Source organism: Notechis scutatus, chromosome 6 (assembly GCF_049901735.1).
Source record: "Notechis scutatus isolate UNSWTSFEM ecotype Mainland chromosome 6, rNotScu1.2, whole genome shotgun sequence".
Lineage (NCBI taxonomy): Eukaryota > Metazoa > Chordata > Lepidosauria > Squamata > Elapidae > Notechis > Notechis scutatus.
In genome coordinates, this window is record NC_142014.1 from 80,148,851 (window position 1) to 80,169,603 (window position 20,753).

At 46.1% G+C, this 20,753-nt stretch overlaps 1 protein-coding gene across 1 annotated transcript; it reads right to left on the reverse strand.

The window, feature by feature from the left end:
• Positions 1-229: 229 nt before the first annotated feature.
• LOC113429160 (F-box DNA helicase 1-like) lies at positions 230-19,568 on the reverse strand. Its single transcript, XM_087969079.1, has 10 exons — positions 19,491-19,568; positions 13,269-13,430; positions 10,501-10,775; positions 9,266-9,396; positions 7,770-7,908; positions 5,713-5,903; positions 5,038-5,127; positions 3,834-3,922; positions 1,732-1,900; positions 230-467 (listed from the first exon to the last, which is right to left on the reverse strand). Coding segments are annotated over exons 1-10 (1,485 nt in total). The 5' UTR covers positions 19,492-19,568.
• Between the last annotated feature and the right edge of the window lie 1,185 nt (positions 19,569-20,753).

The window sequence follows — 20,753 nt, forward strand, 5'->3', positions numbered from 1 at the left end:
TGCCCATTGCTTTTACTTGTCAGAAGATCACAAAAGGGGATCGCATAACCTCAGGACACTGCGACCGTCATAACTATGAGTCAGTTGCCAAGCGTCTGGATTTTGATCACGTGGCCTGCAACGGTCGCAATTGTGAAAAATGGTCCTAGGTCACTTTTTTCAGTGCAGTTGTAACTTTGAATGGTCACTCAATGAACTGTTGTAAATTGAGGACTACCTGTCACAGGTCCTAAGAACCAATACTCACTTGTTTTTTGCTCGCCTCCACATTTTTTCTAGGGTCAATCTTGCACAAAATGGGCACGTGCTTCTCAGTGATGGACTCATCTGTCGAAGCGAAAAAGGCTTTGAGGGTCTGAATGACTCCCATGGCTATGGATGGAGACTGCCTCTTGGGATTGGAGAGGACAAGGCTGACCTCATGGAAGGTCAGCGAGCCCAGTTCATAGTTCTTCATGTGAGGGTAACTACAGCAGAATGAAAGAGGGAAGGTGGAATTAAGCTTACTTGAATGTAGATTACTGGCAAGGAAGCCTTTTGGTCTTTCGGTTTCCTTTTTGGCTTTTGAATGTCTGTTTTCAATGGTATGTAGTTGTTGTTTCTCTCAATGTGCCTATTGATGGCTGATATTTTTTTCCTGAGTGCCAGGAATTCTCTGGCGTTTTAGATAGCAATAGCAATAGCACTTTGACTTATACGCCGCTTCATAGTGCTTTTACAGCCCTCTCTAAGTGGTTTACAGAGTCAGCCTCTTGCTCCCAACAATCTGGGCCCTCATTTTACCGACCTTGGAAGGATGGAAGGCTGAGTCCACCTGGAGCCTGGTGAGATTCAAACTGCCAAATTGCAGTCAGCTGGCAGTTAGCAGAAGTAGCCTGCAGTACTGCACTCTAACCACTGTGCCATCACGGCTCCTAGATAGCACTGACGATGTTACCTACTTGGCTCATGAAATGTCTGCAACCAAACAACCAAGCTCAGAAATCACCAAAGACCTCAGAGTCCATATTAATTTCTAACATGCAGAGAGTATGCCTTAAATCATGATCTGGTGGGAAAAGAACACCTGTTATCCATCTCGAACTGAAGTGAATCTCCCTTTCATGAAATCTCCTGACAGTGAGAACAATTAATCGGTGAGATGGCTTGCCTCCAGAAGTTGTGGGTGCTTCAACAGTGGCAATGTTTAAGAACAGATTTGACAACTATTTGTCTCAAATGTTATAGGGTCTCCTGCCTCAGCAGCGGGGTTGGACTAAACTTTTTGGACCGGCTGCAACTTAGCCAAAGGGCTAGCTTCTGGAGAGCTACAAAACCACGTCGACCCTATCAGCGGGCTCACGGAACCTCACCAAGCCGGCCTGTTCTAGCAACACCCGACCAGCAGGCCCACCTGGTTCTTCCCACCCAAAACAACCTAGACCTACTCATTTTAAGGTAGGGCCCAAACGCACCACCTACCTGTCCTATTCTCTATCTTCTTTTTTTCTACCCATCAAATAGAAGACCTCCAAGGTCCCTTCCAATTCTATTATTCAATCTTTCCAGCAGCGTAGGAATCCTATTTTATTTCATAAATGTCCTAAGAAACCATTTCAAAATAATAAATTATTGTTTTTCTGGTTTGTAGGGATCTTTTCTTTTTCATTATTTTATACCGCATCATATTGCTGTTTCTTAAAAAAAAAAAAAAAACAGAGCAGATTCATTAAATAGGATGCAGTTACTTACTTTTCCTTAATTTCATCTAACGCAAAGCCGTGGATGGTTTTACAGGTGAGGTTGGTTAATTTAGCCTCCGACACCTTATCGACCATGGACCTGCTGAACGCCAAGTACAGGAACTTCTTCGTGGACCACTTCCGGGCGTACTGGATCAGAGTGGATGTTTTGCCAGTGCCTGCATGAAAAATTGCAAACATTTCAGTCCTTCCGGGGGGCAGGGGTTCCCCCTTGGCCTGGTTCCTTCCAGGCAGCCAGGATGACAGAAAAAAATCCCAGGATTTTATAGGTTGAAGGTGTGAGGTTAAGACTGAAGCCTCCATGTGTAAAGATGAAATTAAGCAAGGTGGATAAAATCTAGGACTCTTACCTAATAGATCCCTTCAGATGCAAAGGAACCAAGTCATTAAGAAAACAAAGAAGAAAAAAATGTCACAAACCCCAGCAACAGCTATCAGACTTCAAAATTAACAATACAGATAGTCCTCCACTTACGACCAAAACCTTTTGTTCCTAAGTGAAACATTTGTTAAAGTGATTTTTGCTCCATTTTACAACCTTTCTTTGTTGCTGTTAAGTGAATCAGCAGAGTTGTTAAATTAGTAATCCGGTTGTTAAGTGAATCTGGGTTTCCCATTGATTTTGCTTGTCAGGCGGTCGCAAAAGGGGATCATGGGACCCCAGGACAATGGAACCGTTATAAAAGTGAGTCAGTTCCCAAGCACCTGAATTTTGATCATGTGACCATGAGAATGCTGCAAACAGTCGTAAGTGTGAAAAAATGCTCATCTGTCACTTTTTTCAGTGCCTCTTGAATGGTCATTACATGAACCGTTGTATGTCTATGTTAGTAGCTGTCAATTTACAAAGCAAGGACTTTGAGGGTTCAGAAGAATGCTAGCCTAGTGGAGGAGGATGTGGGTGACTGTTTGAGTGTGTGTGTGAGAGAGAGAGAGAGGGAAAGAGTGACAGAGAGAAAGAGAAAGAGAGAGAGAAAGAGAGAGAAAGAAAGAGAAAGTGAGTGAGAGAAAGAGAGAAAGTGAGAGTGAGTGAGAGAAAGAGAAAGAGAGAAAAAGTGATAGAGTGAGAAAGAGAGAGAAAGACAAAGAGAGAGAAAGAGAAAGTGAGAGAGTGAGTGTGAGAGAGAGAGTGTGTGTGTGTGTAAATGAAGAGAATATTTGTAGTTTTTGGGTTCTTGATGCACTACGAGTTTGGTTGAAGAGAGTGGGGTTTGCAGGGAAGAGGAGAAGAAGAGGAGGGGCAATGTGGGGTCCTTGGGGCTCTCTGAACTTGCAGACGTTTCATGACCCAACTAGATCACATCATCAGTGCTACAAGGCTTGTGCTAAAAGGCTACTAAGCACTGATGAGGTTCCCTAGTTGGGTCATGAAACCGTCTGCAAGAAAACCACCAAGCTCAGGGAGCACCCAGGACCCCTGAGCTACGAATATTCTCTTCTATCAGCAACACTACAATCTCCATAACAGCAGAGAAGAGCCATATCAGCATGCATCCCCCACAAGGAGAATCTTGTTTTAAATAGCAAGAGATCTTTGGAGGATTTAAGGAAAGCCAGTGAAATGAAGATATGGACAAGGTTACAGCAGCTCAAAAATATGCAATGATTTGGATGATAAAATATAATAATAGAATATTTAGAATGTTAGATAACAAGGAATATCTTTTCTTTTTCTTTTTCTTTTGTTATTTGACATCATATCTATAAAGTGTTTCTAGGATAGATTTGGTATGATTATATGATTTGTTATAGAATAAACTACCTAAATTATAGTTATCTCATAAAGTATGAATGAATAAAATTATAGTCAAATGATTTTCTAATAGCGATACTAGGATATATAAGTTTGAATTGATAATATGAGTTATTATGTAATGTAACTGTAATTGAGACTATGAAATGAATGCACAAAACTGATGAACCAACCGACACACTGTTTGTATATATGTATGGAAGAGAGTTGATGTTTTATTTGTTTTGTTTGTTTTTAAAAAATCAATAAAATTGTTTTCAAAAAAAAATATATGCAATGATTAGTCAGTTGGCAGCTACAGAGGGAATCAAGAATCTTCTGTACTCGGGCTGCCTTACCTGCAAAACCCATAATTTTTACGCGCTCTCCAGGTGCAATGGCGTGTTTTAAGATCTGTTGTTGTTCACTAGTAAATTGTAAATCAGATCTGTTGATGAACAGAACCAGAAAATAGTAAAAGGTTAACATAGGTTAACATAGGTAATCATGTGGTCTATACAACAGAGCAAACCGGGTCTAATTCAAGGTTTCAAGATGTGTGGGCTTCAACTCCCAGAATTCCCCAGCCAAAATTTGCATTTGCTGGCTGGGGAATTCTGGGAGTTGAAGTCTACATGACTTACAGTTGTCAAGGGTGATAGACGTTGGGCTAAATTGTTCCCCAGCTCTCCTCGGAATACCTATACAGGTAGTCCTCACCTTACAACAGTTCATTTAGTGACCGTTCAACATTACAGCAGCACTAACAGTGACTTAGGACTGTTTTTCACACATGACTGTTGCAGCATCCCAATGTGATCAAAATTTGGATGCTTGGCAACTGTTTGATATTTATGATGGTTGCAGTGTCACATGATCTCCTTTTGCAACCTTCTGATAAAGAAAGTCAATAGGGAAGCCAGATTCATTTAACAACCGTGTTACTCACTTAGCAACAGCAGTAATTCACTTAACAAAGGTGGCAAGAAAAGTCGTAAAATGAGGCAAAATTCACTTAACAAATGTTTCCCTTAGCAACAAGTAATTTTAGGCTCAATTACAGTCATAAATTGAGGATTACCTGTACATGTTTGCAAACATTCTGTAAAATCCTGGTTGTTAATACAGGTAGTCCTCGACTTACGCCCAACATTTCTGCTGTTAACATTTGTTAAGTTAGTTTTGCCTAATTTTCCCACCTTTCCTGCCACCGTTGCTAAATGAATCACAGTAGTTGTTGACACGGTTGTTAAGTGAATCTGGCTTCCACATGGACTTAACTTGTCAGAAGGTCGCTAAAGGGGATCAAGTGACCCCAGTACACTGTAACCGTCATAAAATTGAATCAGTTGCTAAGTGTCCAAATTGTGATCACATTACCATTGGGATGCTGCTATGGTTGTAAGTGTGAAAAACAGTCCTAAGTCACTGTTAGTACTGTTGTAACGTTGAATGGTCACTAAATGAACTGTTGTAAGGCGAGGACTACTTAAGTGTGAAACACAGTCATGAGTCACTTTTTTCAATGCCGTTAGTTACTAAACAGAAAGTTAACATTCCTACCCAAGATCTCTTTCACTGCTGGATAATTCAGGATCATTTAAGGGTGAATTCTCCAAGTGACGCAAGCAATAAAAAACACTGTAGTGAAGCCTAGAAGGATAAAGAAATTGGGGAAAATTAAAATGAACCTCAAAGTAAACTCTTAAATTGTATAAAACCCAGGAAAAATAATTCAGAGACGGGGAATAAACACACCTCGGCAGATTTCTGTTTTAATGAACCAACGCTTAAAAGCAGCAGCATCTCTTTGCAGACGCATGAGAGAGCCTGAGCAAAGTTGCAGCTGCTTTAATGAATAGGAGAGGAGTTTTATTTTTAGTTATATTTATTGGTATGCTGCCTTTATTTTTGCACATAAGAAGGTGAAAATATCCAATGCAGCTTCCTCCTCCTCCTCTTCCTCATAACAACAACTCTGTGAGATGGATTGGGCTGAGAGAGAGAGAGAGAGAAGCCCAAAGTAATCCAGCTGGCTTTCATGCCTAAGGCGGGACTAGAACTCACTGTTTCCTGCCTGGTGCCTTAACCACAAACCCAAACTGGCTCTCATGCTCAATTGTGTACTTTTTTCAAAGCATGCGCAGCCCTCCCTACCAAAGATACTCCTACTTTTACTCCTGCCGTAAACTACAGGTAACAGACCTAAGAGCCTCCTGAGACCCTTTGCAAACTTACCTTTTACTGATCTGGACTTCATTCTCTTGCATGGCGTAAAGTAGGGTGGCCATACAGTACATCATCTTCAGGCTGTCCGTCCGCGACATGGTGGAACTGGGTCTTTGGAGACAGTTTACCAGCTCCTGAACATCACAAACCCCTCCAGCCAAGAGCACAATGGCTGCAATCACTGCCCGAACATAGGTTGGCTGGAAGAACAGGGGTGAATCATTGCAGGGGTAAGGGAAACCTTTTTCTCTCTCACACAGGTTGTGTTATCTGTCCTGCCTGACACCTACAGGAGGGCAGGATGAATGGTACAAGTCAGTGGTGGGATTCATTTTTTTTTACTACCGCTTCTGTAGGTGTGGCTTGGTGGGCATGGCAGGAGAAGGATAATGCAAAATCCCCATTCCCTTCCCACAGCACTAACCTGCTTTCCAGCTCCGTTCTCCTGTGCAGGGCAACCAAAGAAGACCCAGCCGATCAGCTGGGACTCAATGGGAGGCAGGGAATAGATAGGGGGCCAGTCAGAGGTGGGATTGGCCGGTTCTCCAAACTACTCAAAATTTCCGCTACCGATTCCCCAGAACCAGTCAGAACCTGCTGAATACCAACTCTGGCACAAGTAGGGCTCAACTTACAACTATTCAAGGAATGTGGGGTCCTTGATGCTCTTTGAGCTTGGTGGTTTTCTTGCAGATGTTTCATCACCTGACCAGGTAACATAATAAGTGCTGGAAGGGAGTGGTGTTTGCCGAGGGGAGGAGGAAGCGGGAGGAGGACTGTGGAATCAGGGGTGGAATTCAAATTTTGTAACAACCAGTTATGTGGGCGTGGCTAGGTGGGTGTGGCCATGTAACTGGGTGGGTGTGGCTTTTCTGGCAGCTCCCCCCCCCCCATGTTTTTTGGGCCTTCTGGGCTTCAGGGAAGCCTCCTGGGAGGGCATTTTTGCTCCCAGGAAGCTTCCCTGGGGCCCAGGAATGCAAAAAATGCAGGGGGGCTGAGGGCGTGCTGCGCATCGGGTGGGAGGCGTGACCAGCCAGAAGTTACTACTGGTTTGGCAATCCATGCCAAATCCTTGCTACTGGTTCATGTGAACCGGTGCGATCCGGCTGAATACCACCACTGGTTGTGTGGCTTACAAGGCAAGAGAGGGCCCTGATTCCCTTCACAATGCATACCTGGGGAGAGAGTTTAAAGGAGAGGCAGTTGCAAGCTGCGTTTGCGGGAACAAAACGTTGAATCTATCTAAATGTTGACTGATGTTATCTGCGTTCCTGGAATCCTCCCAATTGGTATGATTTACTGCCCTGTTACTTCACTTCTGGAACTCCTTATTATTGTTTTATTTTGCTTTGTTGGATTTGTAGTTTAAAGTTTTCGGTTTTCAATGTTTTGGAGTAGAATATCTGCAGCCAAAGGCTATTGCAGGTTCCTGGGAGAGTTTTTTTTCAAACCGGAAGATAACCGAGACATTGGGGGCAAAGTTGGAGCTAATAAAGGGACCCCTACTTATTATCTGGCTGGGTTGTCTTTGTGCCACACCCCTTTGGGTCATCACAGTCTGTAGGGATTCTGAGTCATCCAGGTCATGGTTGTCCCAAAGGTGCCTTTTCAGGAGGCAACTGGGATTTCTGTTTTTTTCTTTTGAAGACATTTCGCTTCAAAAGAAGGAAGAGGAGAAGGACTTGGGGTCCTTGGTGTTCTCTGAACTGGGTTGTTTTCTTGCAGATATTTCATTGCCCAGCTAAGTAACATCATCAGTGCAAGAAGGGAGGGACTGGAGGAGGAGGAGGAGGAGGAGGAGGAGGAGGAGGAGGAGGAGGAGGAGGAGGAGGAGGAGGAGGAGGAAGACAACTATGAGAGCCTTGGTGTTCGGAAGCCTGGCACTCAGACAAAGCACTAAACAGTCGCTAAAACAAATGGTTGCTGGAATTATCTGCCTGGGAATCCATGGCCTTTTGAGTGACACCCCCAAATTCTGAGCAAGAAAACCCACATCCAGGGAAAAACACAATGGAAACACCCCAAAACCTCAATTCCAGGGAGTGTTTAAGCCTGCCAAGACCTACTTGCTCTTTGTGATCATCCAAATCCGGAAATCTCTTGGCAATGCAGACTTCTGCCATGGGAAAGAACGAGTGGAGTTTCAGACACATGAGGACAGCGGTGGGATCTTGGCAGTAGCAGTTCCGAACAGCAGACGCACACCTGGATTGGGAAGAGAAACATGGCAGATGAGGGCCTTCTATACAGACATGGACTACTTCCTCCAGTTCAACTAATTTTTGTCATTTTCGCAGGATGGCAATCCCTGGATAACCTCATAGGAGTGGATTGGTTTCAGCAGGGGCTCCCAGCCCCCAGATAAAGGGCTACTACTGGGCTGTGGCCCAGTGGTGGGATTCAAATTTTTTTACTACTGATTCTATGGACATGGCTTGGTGGGCATGGGGTGGCCTTGTGGGCATGGCAGGGGAACAATACTGCAAAATCCCCATTCCCTCCCCACCCCACTAACCTGCTTTCCAGCTCCGTTCTCCTGTGCAGGGCCACCAAAGGAGACCCAGCCGATCAGCTGGGACTCATTGGGAGGCAGACAAGACATGGGGTTGGGCCAGTCAGAGGTGGGATTTGCTGGTTCTCCGAACCACTCAAAATTTCCACTACCGGTTCTCCAGAACTGGTCAGAACTGGCTGAATACCACCTCTGCTGCGGCCTGTTCGAAACCGGGTCGTGGAAGAACTGGGCAAGCGTGCACCTGTGCTGCTCATACAAATGGACCTATGTGCGCATGTGTGCACCTGCCAGTCATACGCATGCCTCCTCCCCTGGCACCAGGCCGGGCTGCCAAGCTGGGACTCTGGGTTACAGTGCGGCTCGGTGGGAACAAAGAGATGCAGTCCAGGTTATTTCACTTACACATTTATTCAGCTCATCAAAGGTGGGTCCTCCCATAAGATTGTGAGAACCCTGAATGCAGTTTGAAGCAAGTATATATAGAGAGAGATTTCTTACTTTTACTTAGTTACATTATTAGAGGAAGCCAGCACACCATAGATAAATTTCAGGCAATCCTGACCCTACGACCACAACTGAGCCCAAAATTCCTTTTGCTAAGTGAGGAATTTGTGAAGTGAGTTTTGCCCCCATTTTATGACTTTCCTCACCACATTTGTTAAGTGCATCACTGCCATGTCAAATTAATATGTTTAAGTTCAAATTAAGTTTGAGAAACACAGATTTAAAGCTTATCACACAACAAAACACGGTGGAATCATAGCTTGGCAGGGAGTTACGTGCTCATCACCTGGAAGCGTCCAATGAGCAACATCAAGGATTTGCTTAACGACTGTGTTGCTAACTTCACCACTGCAGGGATTCACTTAGCAACTTTGTCAAGGAAGGTCATAACATCGGGCAAAACTTGCTTAACAATTGTCTGGCTTAGCAACAGAAATTTGTGACTCAATTGAGGTCGTCGGTCGAGGAGTACCTGTATCAGGATACCCCATTAATTAAAGCAAAAGAGATGGTTTGCGGTTGTGACACCGGGAGGCCACTCACCGAATAAATCCCAGCATGCACTGGGGGTGCTCCTTGGTTAGCCCGTACCGTTGCAGAATGAATTGAAGGGTCTGCGAGGCGTGGTTGATTCCCTCCAAATACTGATTGTACAGCTCCTCCCAAGAACTGAACTGAAAAACCAGAGCAAAACATTGGATATGACTTAGACTTGACTTTAACTTAGAATAACCTTATTGTCACTTTGAATGTACCCTAATCAGCATACATTAAAATTACGTTTTGTGGCCTACGGCTCTCAAAGGGTCACCCCCTCCAATATACACTACATACGCATGGCAAAATAAATACAAAATTATGCATGCACCCACAAATATTATGTGACACATAGAAACAGCACATTTTTTTCATATCGTTTTTTAAAAATGTTTTGTTAAATCCCGTCTTTTGAATTGAATCAAGTTCACTTTTGATTGGGCACAGTCTTCGCTTCAAGGGATCCGAACTCTCAGAAGCATTTCTGGTATTAGATCCACTAAACTAGAAATTAAATTTTCCTGGCAGCGAGAACAATTAGCCAGTGGAACGGCTTGCAACTGGAAGTTGTGAGTGCTCCAACACTGGAGGTTTTTAAGAAGAGATTGGACCATTTGTACGAAAAGCTATAGGGTTTTCTGCCTGAACAAGGGGGATTGGAGTAGAAAACCTCTAAGGTCCCATTTAACTCTATTATACTGTAAACAGAAGGGGACTTTAAACAGGGGTATGTAACTGACTAGGGTTAGACCATGGAAGAAATTTTGCAAGGGGGACTATGTCTTCATCAGGTCCTGTCCATCTTCCAGAGAATAAGAGTTGGAAGGGGCCTTGGAGGTCTTGTAGTCCAACCCTCTGCTCAGGCAGGAGACCCTATACCATTTCAGACAAATGGTTGTTCAAAACTCTTATTAAAAACCTCCAGTGTTGGAGCACCCGCAACCTCTGGAGATGAATTTTTCCCCTGATTAATTGTTCTCCCTGTCTGGAAATTCCTCCTTAATTCCAGATTGCTTCTCTCCTGGATGAGTTTCCATCTGTTGCTTCTTGTCCTGCCTTCAGGGGCTTTGGAGAATAAGCTGACACACACACACCCCTTCTTTATGGCAGCCCCTCAAACATCGGAAGACGAAATAAAGACATCATCCATCGTCCATTTCAGAGATGATGTGCTTCCAACGCTTACACACCAGACAGAGGTTTTGGAGGAGATCAACCAGGGGTACCAAGGTAAAGATCACCTGAAGGATTTTATCGGGCAGTTCCTCCATGGTTCCCTGAGGTACGTCATCCCCAGATGTAGTTCTGGAGATCCCAGAGTGGGCATCAGGAAGAGGACCCACCGCAACATCTTGAACTTCCTGTTTGACAGTTCCATCACCTGAGCTCTCTTTAACAAGCCTCACCAACAATGGTTTCTGTTCTTGGACCTCTTGGCCAGCACTTCCGTCGGAGTCGCTAGGTTCCTGGGAGAAACATAACCGCTTGATGAGGGGCAGCAATGTGTCTTCTTCATCTGCAAGAAGAATACAAGAGTCGTCTGAGTCAGACGCTGAGTCAAAAGTCAAGTTCTCCAGATGTTCCTCATCTCTGATTTTGTGGCTTTCTGCCACATTATTGGAGCATCTTGAGATGTGGTTTCTACTCCTGAAGTAATTTGTGATGGCTCTTTGGTGGTCTGCGCACCCAACAGAGACAGAAAAGGAAGACAATTACAGCAGCTTCAAAGAACAGCTGCGCCCAGGCAGGAAAGTGAGGTGTCAGTGGACAAAGACAGGCGTCTGCACAGGTAGTTCTCGACTTACAACAGTTCATTTAGTGACCGTTTGAAATTACAATGGCACTGAAAAAAGTGACTTATGACGATTTCCCACATTTGAGATGGTTGCAGCATTCCTGTGGTCACGTGATCAAAATTTGTATGCTTGGCAGCGGATTCATATTTATGACAGCTGCAGGGTCCTGGGGACACGTGATCCTTTTGCGACCTTCTGACAAGCAAAGTCAAGGGAGAAGCCAGATTCGCTTAATAACCATGTCTTTTCCCCAAACGCCATCACTCTGCTAAACAAACAATTCCCTCAACACTGCCCAACTATTTACAAAGTCTGCATTACTATTACTATTAATCTTCCCATCCTTCCCTTCACCCATCCCCTCCCACTTGTGACTGTAGGGCTGTAACCTTGTTGCGTGTATCCTAACTATCCATATTGACTGTTTCTTAGTATGATTTGATTGCTTATTGTATCCTATGACTATTATTATTAATTGTTGTACATTATGATTCTTGACTCTTGACGAATGACTCTTTTCTTTTATGTACACTGAGAGCATCACACTTGGCCAATAAATTCTATTCTATTCTATTCTATTCTATTCTATTCTATTCTATTCTATTCTATTCTATTCCTTTCCTTTCCTTTCCTTTCCATTCCATTCTCTATTCTATTCTAACTTAGCAACTCCAGTGATTCACTTAACAACTGTGGCAAACAAGATCATAAAATGGTACAAAATTCAATTAACAAAGGTGTTGCATAGCAACAGAAATTTTGGGCTCAATTGGGGTCGTAAGTCAAGGACTATCCAGGGTGGATAAAAATTGATTTTTTTTAAAAAAAATCAGATTTTTATTTAAATTGGATTTTTAAAATTTAAATGGGATTTTTTTATTTTTATCAAATTTAATAAAATTAAAATTAATTTTTTAATAAAATGCTTTTGAAATAAAAATCTATCTAAAGACAGTTTTCTATTTAAGATCCATTTATAATTTAGTTTATTCGGCATGAAATGGAGCTTACTTATGTAGCATGAGGCTGTATATGCTGCAATATTTACATTTTTGGTAAACTCATTCAATGAATTCAAGCTCTGCAAGCTGAGATAAAAGGCACACTGCATTGATGCATTCACACAATTTCACAGCAGAGATGACAGTTGCTCTTTAAAAAATTATGATTTAAATCGAGTTGAATTAAATCAAGCCTTTTTACTAATGATTTAAATTGTGATTTAAATTGATGTGATTTAAATCAAATCCACCCTGGGACTATCTGTACTGCCTTTCACATCTCCTATTTAAGCCTTCTCTCTGGTATCAGCATAACAGTTACAAAAGCTGCAATCTTGGAACAAGTAGAAGAGAAGATATGTGTAGAGTCATTGGTGCTCTCTGAGCTTGGAGGTTTTCTTGCAGATGTTTCATGACCCAACTAGGGAACATCATCAATGCTAGAAGGGAGTAGGAATTGTGGAGGAGAGGTGAAAAAGGAGGTGGAGTTGGAGGTGGAGGTGGAGGTGGAGGGAGGAGGAGGCGGAGGAGAGGTGGAGGAGGAGGTGGAGGAGGAGGGAGAGGACGATAACTGTGAGGTCCTTGGTGCTCTTTGAGCTCGATTGTTTTCTTGCTGACTTTTCATGGCCTTTCTAGGTAATATCATCAGTGCTAGAAGAGAGTGAGTGGGGTTTGCGGAGAGGAGGAGGAGAGGAGAGGCTGAGAGATCCTTGGTGGTCTCTGAGCTTGGAGGTTTTCTTGCAGATGTTTCATGACCCAACTAGGGAACATCATCAGTGTTAAAAGGGAGTGAATGTGGTTTGCAGAGAGGAGGAGGAGGAGGAGGAGGAGGGAGAGGCCGATAACTGTGAGGTCCTTGGTGCTCTCTGAGCTCGATTGTTTTCTTGCAGTCATTTCATGGCCTTTCTAGGTAATATCATGAGTGCTAGGAGGAAGTGGGGTCTGCTCTCTATATACAACTGGCTATATACAACTATATAAACAGGGAGTCAGCCTCTAACAATACAGAAGAAATGACAAATGCAGCACTAACATGTTGTAACACATCCTGAAAATGTTGCATTGCAACAGTACAATACTGCTTTGACTGATTTAACCAAAGCATGAGGCAGCAAGTGAAACCTGTTGAAACCACCCTGAAACCATTCACTGATATTTTTTTCCAGGAAAGCAGCTGCTTGGTCTTGCAACCCAATGCAGGATTCGTCACACCTTTGTATGTGTCCTTCTTTTTCTGAGGAATTGGGCAAAAGCCTCCATAGGAATCTTGGCTCTCCGGACTGAGGGGCTCCTTCAGGGCGGCCGTGCCTTCTGGTCTCTGAGGAGGGTCTTCACAACCACTCGCTGTCTGGTGAAGTTGCTCGAAAGAACTCACTGACCCACAAGAAAAAACAGAGAAAAACGGCACTGGAGGACAGAAAACCTCCTAGTAAAAGACAAAACCCGGATCCCATTGCAAACCCAGATCCTGCCTTTTGAAAATCGCCATTGATGGTTTAAGTGTAGCCACTGCCGATCCCATTTTAAACAATCAACCAGGGTTCAGCTGACCATCGCTCAGCATGAAGAATTCAGAGTAGCATAGTAGCATAGCATAATAGTATAGTTCAGCATAGCGTAGCGAGATAGGAGGCAAATAAATTTAACAAATTTTAAAAAACATCACTTGGCTTCCAAGACAAGATGGTTGTTAAACATCACTTGGTTTCCAAGACAAGATGGTTGTTAAAGCATGTGATAGATGGATGATAGAGATGATGGACAACACAGACAGACAGATTTGATAGAAACATGAGATAGATAGATAGATAGATAGATAGATAGATAGATAGATAGATAGATAGATAGATAGATAGTCAGCTTTGGAAGCCATATTAGCCTTAGAAGCTTCCACACTGCCACATCCCAGTCCCTGGGAAATGGGGAGGGGAGATCTCATAGAATGGAGGTAGTAGTCATAACACCATTCTTATTACAGGACATGTCATCCTGTACTAGGAAAAGGAGTGGTTGGAGGGATGTCTCCACTTGGGACAGCTGGTGATTGGGCCATGTGATGGACTGGTGGGTGATGGATGGATCTTTGAATTTCTATTGGGAAGGGAAAACCCAGAACTCTCAGATTGGGGTTTTCCCAGATGTGCCAATATGACAAGTCTAATAAAATGGAACTTTGAGAAGATGTTTGTCTCAGAGTCTTTTAGGTTGGAGTTTGTTACTTGGAGCACTGACAAGATATGGATACAGAGAGAAGGGGGCGGGGGAGAGAGAGAGAGACGGACAGACAGACTGTTTTGTCTATGATTAAGGTGGTTTAGCAGTGATCCCCAACCTTTTGCGCGCTGCCCGGTACGGCATCAGCTGGCGCCGCCATCTTTTTGATGAAACGTGCTTCCGGTGAGCTTTCTACCAGGAAAAGTTCACCGGAAGCACTTTTCATGAAAAGATGGCGGCCCAGCAAGCTCCTGCCCGGTAGGAGTTGTTCCGCGCCCGGTACGGTCCGCGGACCGTGGTTGGGGACCCCTGTGGTTTAGCAGTAAACTGGCTAGCTATAGGTGTTTATGTATGTGTAAGAGGGGAGGGAATAAGACGTGGTTTTGGCAGGAAGGAGACAGAGGGGGTGCTAGAGATGGATAGGAGAAGAGAGGTTCTGTGGGGCAATCCTGAGGAGAGAAAGGGAGAGAAGAGGCTTCCGTGGGGCAATCCTGAGAGAGAGAAGGGGAGAGAAGAGGCCTCCATGGGGCAATCCTGAGGGAGAAAAGGGGAGAGAAGAGGCTTCCGTGGGGCAATCCTGAGAGAGAGAAGGGGGATGGGATAAGAGAGGCTTCTGTGGGGCAATCCTGAAGGAGAAAAGGGGAGAGAAGGGGCTTCTGTGGGGCAATCCTGAGGGAGAAAAGGGGAGAGAAGAGGCTTCCGTGGGGCAATCCTGAGAGAGAGAGAAGGGGATGGGATAAGAGAGGCTTCTGTGGGGCAATCCTGAAGGAGAAAAGGGGAGAGAAGAGGCTTCCGTGGGGCAATCCTGAGGGAGAAAAGGGGAGAGAAGAGGCTTCTGTGGGGCAATCCTGAGGGAGAAAAGGGGAGAGAAGGGGCTTCTGTGGGGCAATCATGAGGGAGAAAAGGGGAGAGAAGGGGCTTCTGTGGGGCAATCCTGAAGGAGAAAAGGGGCTTCTGTGGGGCAATCCTGAGGGAGAAAAGGGGAGAGAAGAGGTTTCTGTGGGGCAATCCTGAGGGAGAAAAGGGGAGAGAAGAGGCTTCCGTGGGGCAATCCTGAGGGAGAAAAGGGGAGAGAAGGGCTTCTGTGGGGCAATCCTGAGGGAGAAAAGGGGAGAGAAGAGGTTCTGTGGGGCAATCCTGAGGGAGAAAAGGGGAGAGAAGAGGCTTCTGTGGGGCAATCCTGAGGGAGAAAAGGGGAGAGAAGAGGTTTCTGTGGGGCAATCCTGAGGGAGAAAAGGGGAGAGAAGGGGCTTCTGTGGGGCAATCCTGAAGGAGAGAAGGGGCTTCTGTGGGGCAATCCTGAGGGAGAAAAGGGGAGAGAAGAGGTTTCTGTGGGGCAATCCTGAGGGAGAAAAGGGGAGAGAAGGGGCTTCTGTGGGGCAATCCTGAAGGAGAGAAGGGGCTTCTGTGGGGCAATCCTGAGGGAGAAAAGGGGAGAGAAGAGGCTTCTGTGGGGCAATCCTGAAGGAGAGAAGGGGCTTCTGTGGGGCAATCCTGAGGGAGAAAAGGGGAGAGAAGTGGCTTCTGTGGGGCAATCCTGAGGGAGAAAAGGGGAGAGAAGAGGCTTCTGTGGGGCAATCCTGAAGGAGAGAAGGGGCTTCTGTGGGGCAATCCTGAGGGAGAAAAGGGGAGAGAAGTGGCTTCTGTGGGGCAATCCTGAGGGAGAAAAGGGGAGAGAAGGGGCTTCTGTGGGGCAATCCTGAAGGAGAAAAGGGGCTTCTGTGGGGCAATCCTGAGGGAGAAAAGGGGAGAGAAGGGGCTTCTGTGGGGCAATCCTGAAGGAGAAAAGTGGCTTCTGTGGGGCAATCCTGAGAGAGAGAAGGGGAGAGAAGAGGCTTCTGTGGGGCAATCCTGAGGAGAGAAGGGGAGAGAAGGGGCTTCTGTGGGGCAATCCTGAGAGAGAGAAGGGGAGAGAAGGGGCTTCTGTGGGGCAATCCTGAGGGAGAAAAGGGAGAGAAGAGGCTTCTGTGGGGCAATCCTGAGGGAGAAAAGGGGAGAGAAGAGGCTTCTGTGGGGCAATCCTGAAGGAGAAAAGGGGCTTCTGTGGGGCAATCCTGAGGGAGAAAAGGGGAGAGAAGAGGCTTCTGTGGGGCAATCCTGAGAGAGAGAAGGGGAGAGAAGAGGCTTCTGTGGGGCAATCCTGAGGGAGAGAAGGGGAGAGAAGGGGCTTCTGTGGGGCAATCCTGAGGGAGAAAAGGGGAGAGAAGAGGCTTCTGTGGGGCAATCCTGAGGGAGAAAAGGGGAGAGAAGAGGCTTCTGTGGGGCAATCCTGAGAGAGAGAAGGGGCTTCTGTGGGGCAATCCTGAGGGAGAAAAGGGAGAGAAGAGGCTTCTGTGGGGCAATCCTGAGGGAGAAAATGGGAGAGAAGAGGCTTCTGTGGGGCAATCCTGAAGGAGAAAGGGGCTTCTGTGGGGCAATCCTGAGGGAGAAAAGGGGAGAGAAGAGGCTTCTGTGGGGCAATCCTGAGGGAGAGAAGGGGAGAGAAGGGGCTTCTGTGGGGCAATCCTGAGGGAGAAAAGGGGAGAGAAGAGGCTTCTGTGGGGCAATCCTGAGGGAGAAAAGGGGAGAGAAGAGGCTTCTGTGGGGCAATCATGAGGGAGAGAAGGGGAGAGAAGAGGCTTCTGTGGGGCAATCCTGAGGGAGAAAAGAGGCTTCTGTGGGGCAATCCTGAGGGAGAGAAGGGGAGAGAAGAGGCTTCCACGGGGCAATCCTGAGGGAGAGAAGGGGAGAGAAGAGGCTTCTTTGGGGCCAGCCTGAGGGAGAGAAGGAGGATTGGGATAAGAGAGGCTTCTGTGGGGCGATCCTTATGGAGAGAAGGGAAGAGAAGCCCTGAGGGATAGAACATAGAACAACAGAGTTGGAAGAAACCTTAGAGGTCATCTAGTCCAGCCTCCTGCTTGAGCAGGACACTCTATTCCAAATATTAGCCTCAACCTAGGATCGAACTCACAGCCTCCTGATTGTAAGGCGAGAGCTCCACCCCCAGGCCACCGCACTGGACTTCAAGGAGAGGGTTCGTGGGGCAATCCTGAGGGAGAAAAGGGGAGAGAAGAGGCTTCCGTGGGGCAATCCTGAGGGAGAAAGGGGAGAGAAGAAGCTTCCATGGGGCAATCCTGAGGGAGAGAAGGGGAGAGAAGAGGCCTCCATGGGGCAATCCTGAGGGAGAGAAGGGGAGAGAAGAGGCCTCCATGGGGCAATCCTGAGGAGAGAAGGGGAGAGAAGAGGCTTCCATGGGGCAATCCTGAAGAAGAAAAGGGGAGAGAAGAGGCTTCTTGTGGGGCAATCCTGAGAGAGAAACGGGATGTGATAAGAGAGGCTTCTGTGGGGCAATCCTGAGAGAGAGAAGGGGAGAGAAGAGGCTTCCATGGGGCAATCCTGAGAAAGAGAAGGGGAGAGAAGAGGCCTCCATGGGGCAATCCTGAGGGAGAGAAGGGGAGAGAAGAGGCCTCCATGGGGCAATCCTGAGGGAGAGAAGGGGAGAGAAGAGGCCTCCATGGGGCAATCCTGAGGGAGAGAAGGGGAGAGAAGAGGCCTCCATGGGGCAATCCTGAGGGAGAGAAGGGGAGAGAAGAGGCTTCCATGGGGCAATCCTGAAGAAGAAAAGGGGAGAGAAGAGGCTTCTTGTGGGGCAATCCTGAGAGAGAGAACGGGGATGGGATAAGAGAGGCTTCTGTGGGGCAATCCTGAGAGAGAGAAGGGGAGAGAAGAGGCCTCCATGGGGCAATCCTGAGAGGGAGAAGGGGAGAGAAGAGGCTTCTATGGGGCAATCCTGAGAGAGAAAAGGGGAGAGAAGAGGCTTCTGTGGGGCAATCCTGAGGGAGAGAAGGGAAGAGAAGGGAAGAGAAGCCCTGAGGGATAGAACATAGAACAACAGAGTTGGAAGAAACCTTAGAGGTCATCTAGTCCAACCTCCTGCTTGAGCAGGACACTCTATTCCAAATATTAGCCTCAACCTAGGATCGAACTCACAGCCTCCTGATTGTAAGGCGAGAGCTCCACCCCCAGGCCACCGCACTGGACTTCAAGGAGAGGCTTCCGTGGGGCAATCCTGAGGGAGGGGAGGGGAGGGGAGAGGAAAGGCTTCCCTGGGGCAAGCTTGATGCCTATCCCCTTCCCTTCCTCACGCTGGCCCCATAGAAGCCTCTCCTCTCCTATCCCACCTCGAGCACCCCCTCCGTCTCCTCTCCATCCTGCCCAAACCAACACACACACACACACACACACACACACACGCAAGTTGCCTATATTAAATGTATTTAACTACTCTCTCTCACTGCAAACAGGCAGCTGGAGAAATCTGATAAATAAATCTGATCGCATTTATTTTTTACTGTGAACACAGTTACATATTTAAAATGAAATTCTTCTCTCTCTCTCTATCTCTATGGGTAAATTATATATATATGTACATATATATATATATATATATACATATATACACACATACATACATACACACACACCCCCCCCATAGATACCCATACACACAGACATTAATCACTGTTCATCTAGAAAGCGATTTTAATTTCCATAATTCTTGCCATTAAGGCATGCCATTGACAAGCACACATACCCCTAGATACCTATACACCCACACATTAATCCCTGTACTTTTTTTTAAATACATAACGAAAAGAGTAAAGTTGGAAAACTAAATATAAATCAGGAATAACAAAAGTATAAAGAAATTCAGAAGAATGCCATTCAGTGCCCAGGTTGACCTTTCGTGCTAAGGGATAATTGTTTCCCTGTTTAATTGATAGGCCGCCCATCTCACTATCCGAAGCGACCCTGGGTGGCTTAACCGTCATAAAATGGAACTTCTGGCTGCCTCCAAAGAGATGTCGGTTTCCGGGATCCCTGCCATTAAGGCATCCCATTAACAAGCGCTTCCTTTGAAAAGAGGCAAAAGATGCACTAACCCGGCGTTTCTCAGCCTTGGCAACCTTAAGACTTGTTAACCTTAAGACCAGAATTCCCCAGCCTGCATGCAGGGGATGATAGGACATGTAATACCTCCAAAATCTGGAGGGCGCCAGGTTGACCATGGTCGGGTTCCAATTGACTTTCGTTTTTCCCCTCCCAAAGAAATTCAATCACTTTTCTCCAAAATCCTGGTGAAAAATAATTCGGCCCCGATGACAATGCTTTCCCAGCTCTAATACCAAGAATCTAATTAGCAATTAATTACATTTTAATTTAAGTTTGACTTGAACTTACTTTGACTTCCGCCTACGGCAATTTGCAAGCACCCACCACTCCCGGTTGCAGGCACACTGCAATTGCTCTCAGCAAACGCAACTTATAAGCTGTGGAATACCAGGCAGCCTTCACTTTCGATTCTCCCCGCCCCTTGTTTGGGAGAGGAAATTGACTTTGCATCCTTTTCAGTGAGTCATTGAAGCTCCTTGAGGTTTGTCTGTGTCCTCAGGGTCACAGGGTGAGTGGTGCAAATGGTTCTTGTAGTCTGCAATTTTTCCTCTGGAAATCCATTCCTACTCTCACACCATTCAAAGGCTGTTCATCCCAACTTGTATAGCTAAAAGTGCGTAGATCCTGGGTTCTTCCAACTTGGCCAGTTTGAGACTTGTGGATTTCAACTCCCAGAATCCCTGAGCTAACATGACTGGAGGAGGAATTCTGGGAGTTGAAATCCACAAGTCTTAAAAGCTGTCAAGTTGGAAGACCCCTGATCTGTATCTGTCTGTCTGTCTATCGTCTCTCCATCCCTCCATATCTAGGCCGGCCGTGCCTTCTGGTCTTTTAGGTTGGAGTTCGTTACTTGGAGTGCTGACAAGATATGGATACAGAGAGATGGGGGAGGGGGGGAGAGAGACGGACAGACAGAGTGTTTTGTCTATGATTAAGGGGGTTTAGTAGTAAACTGGCTAGCTATACGTATATATGTATGTGTAAGAGGGGGAGGGAATAAGACGTGGTTTTGGCAGGAAGGAGAGGAGACAGAGGGGGTGCTAGAGATGGGATAGGAGAAAAGAGGTTTCTGTGGGGCAATCCTGAGGGAGAGAAGAGGCTTCTGTGGGGCAATCCTTACGGAGAGAAGGGAAGAGAAGCCCTGAGGGATAGAACATAGAACAACAGAGTTGGAAGAAACCTTAGAGGTCATCTAGTCCAACCTCCTGCTTGAGCAGGACACTCTATTCCAAATATTAGCCTCAACCTAGGATCGAACTCACAGCCTCCTGTTTGTAAGGCGAGAGCTCCACCCCTAGGCCACCGCACTGGACCTCAAGGAGAGGCTTCCGTGGGGCAATCCTGAGGGAGAAAAGGGGAGAGAAGAGGCTTCCGTGGGGCAATCCTGAGGGACAAAAGGGGAGAGAAGAGGCCTCCATGGGGCAATCCTGAGAGAAAGATGGGGAGAGAAGAGAACCCCATGGGGCAATCCTGAGGGAGAGAAGGGGAGAGAAGAGGCCTCCATGGGGCAATCCTGAGAGAAAGATGGGGAGAGAAGAGAACCCCATGGGG

Coding starts and splice junctions, on each gene's coding strand:
- LOC113429160 (XM_087969079.1), bottom strand. Junction 10,776..13,268: donor AAAGAAGGACACATACAAAG/GTGTGACGAATC, acceptor TTCTTCTTGCAG/ATGAAGAAGACACATTGCTG. Junction 7,909..9,265: donor TGCATGCTGGGATTTATTCG/GTGAGTGGCCTC, acceptor TTCCCAATCCAG/GTGTGCGTCTGCTGTTCGGA.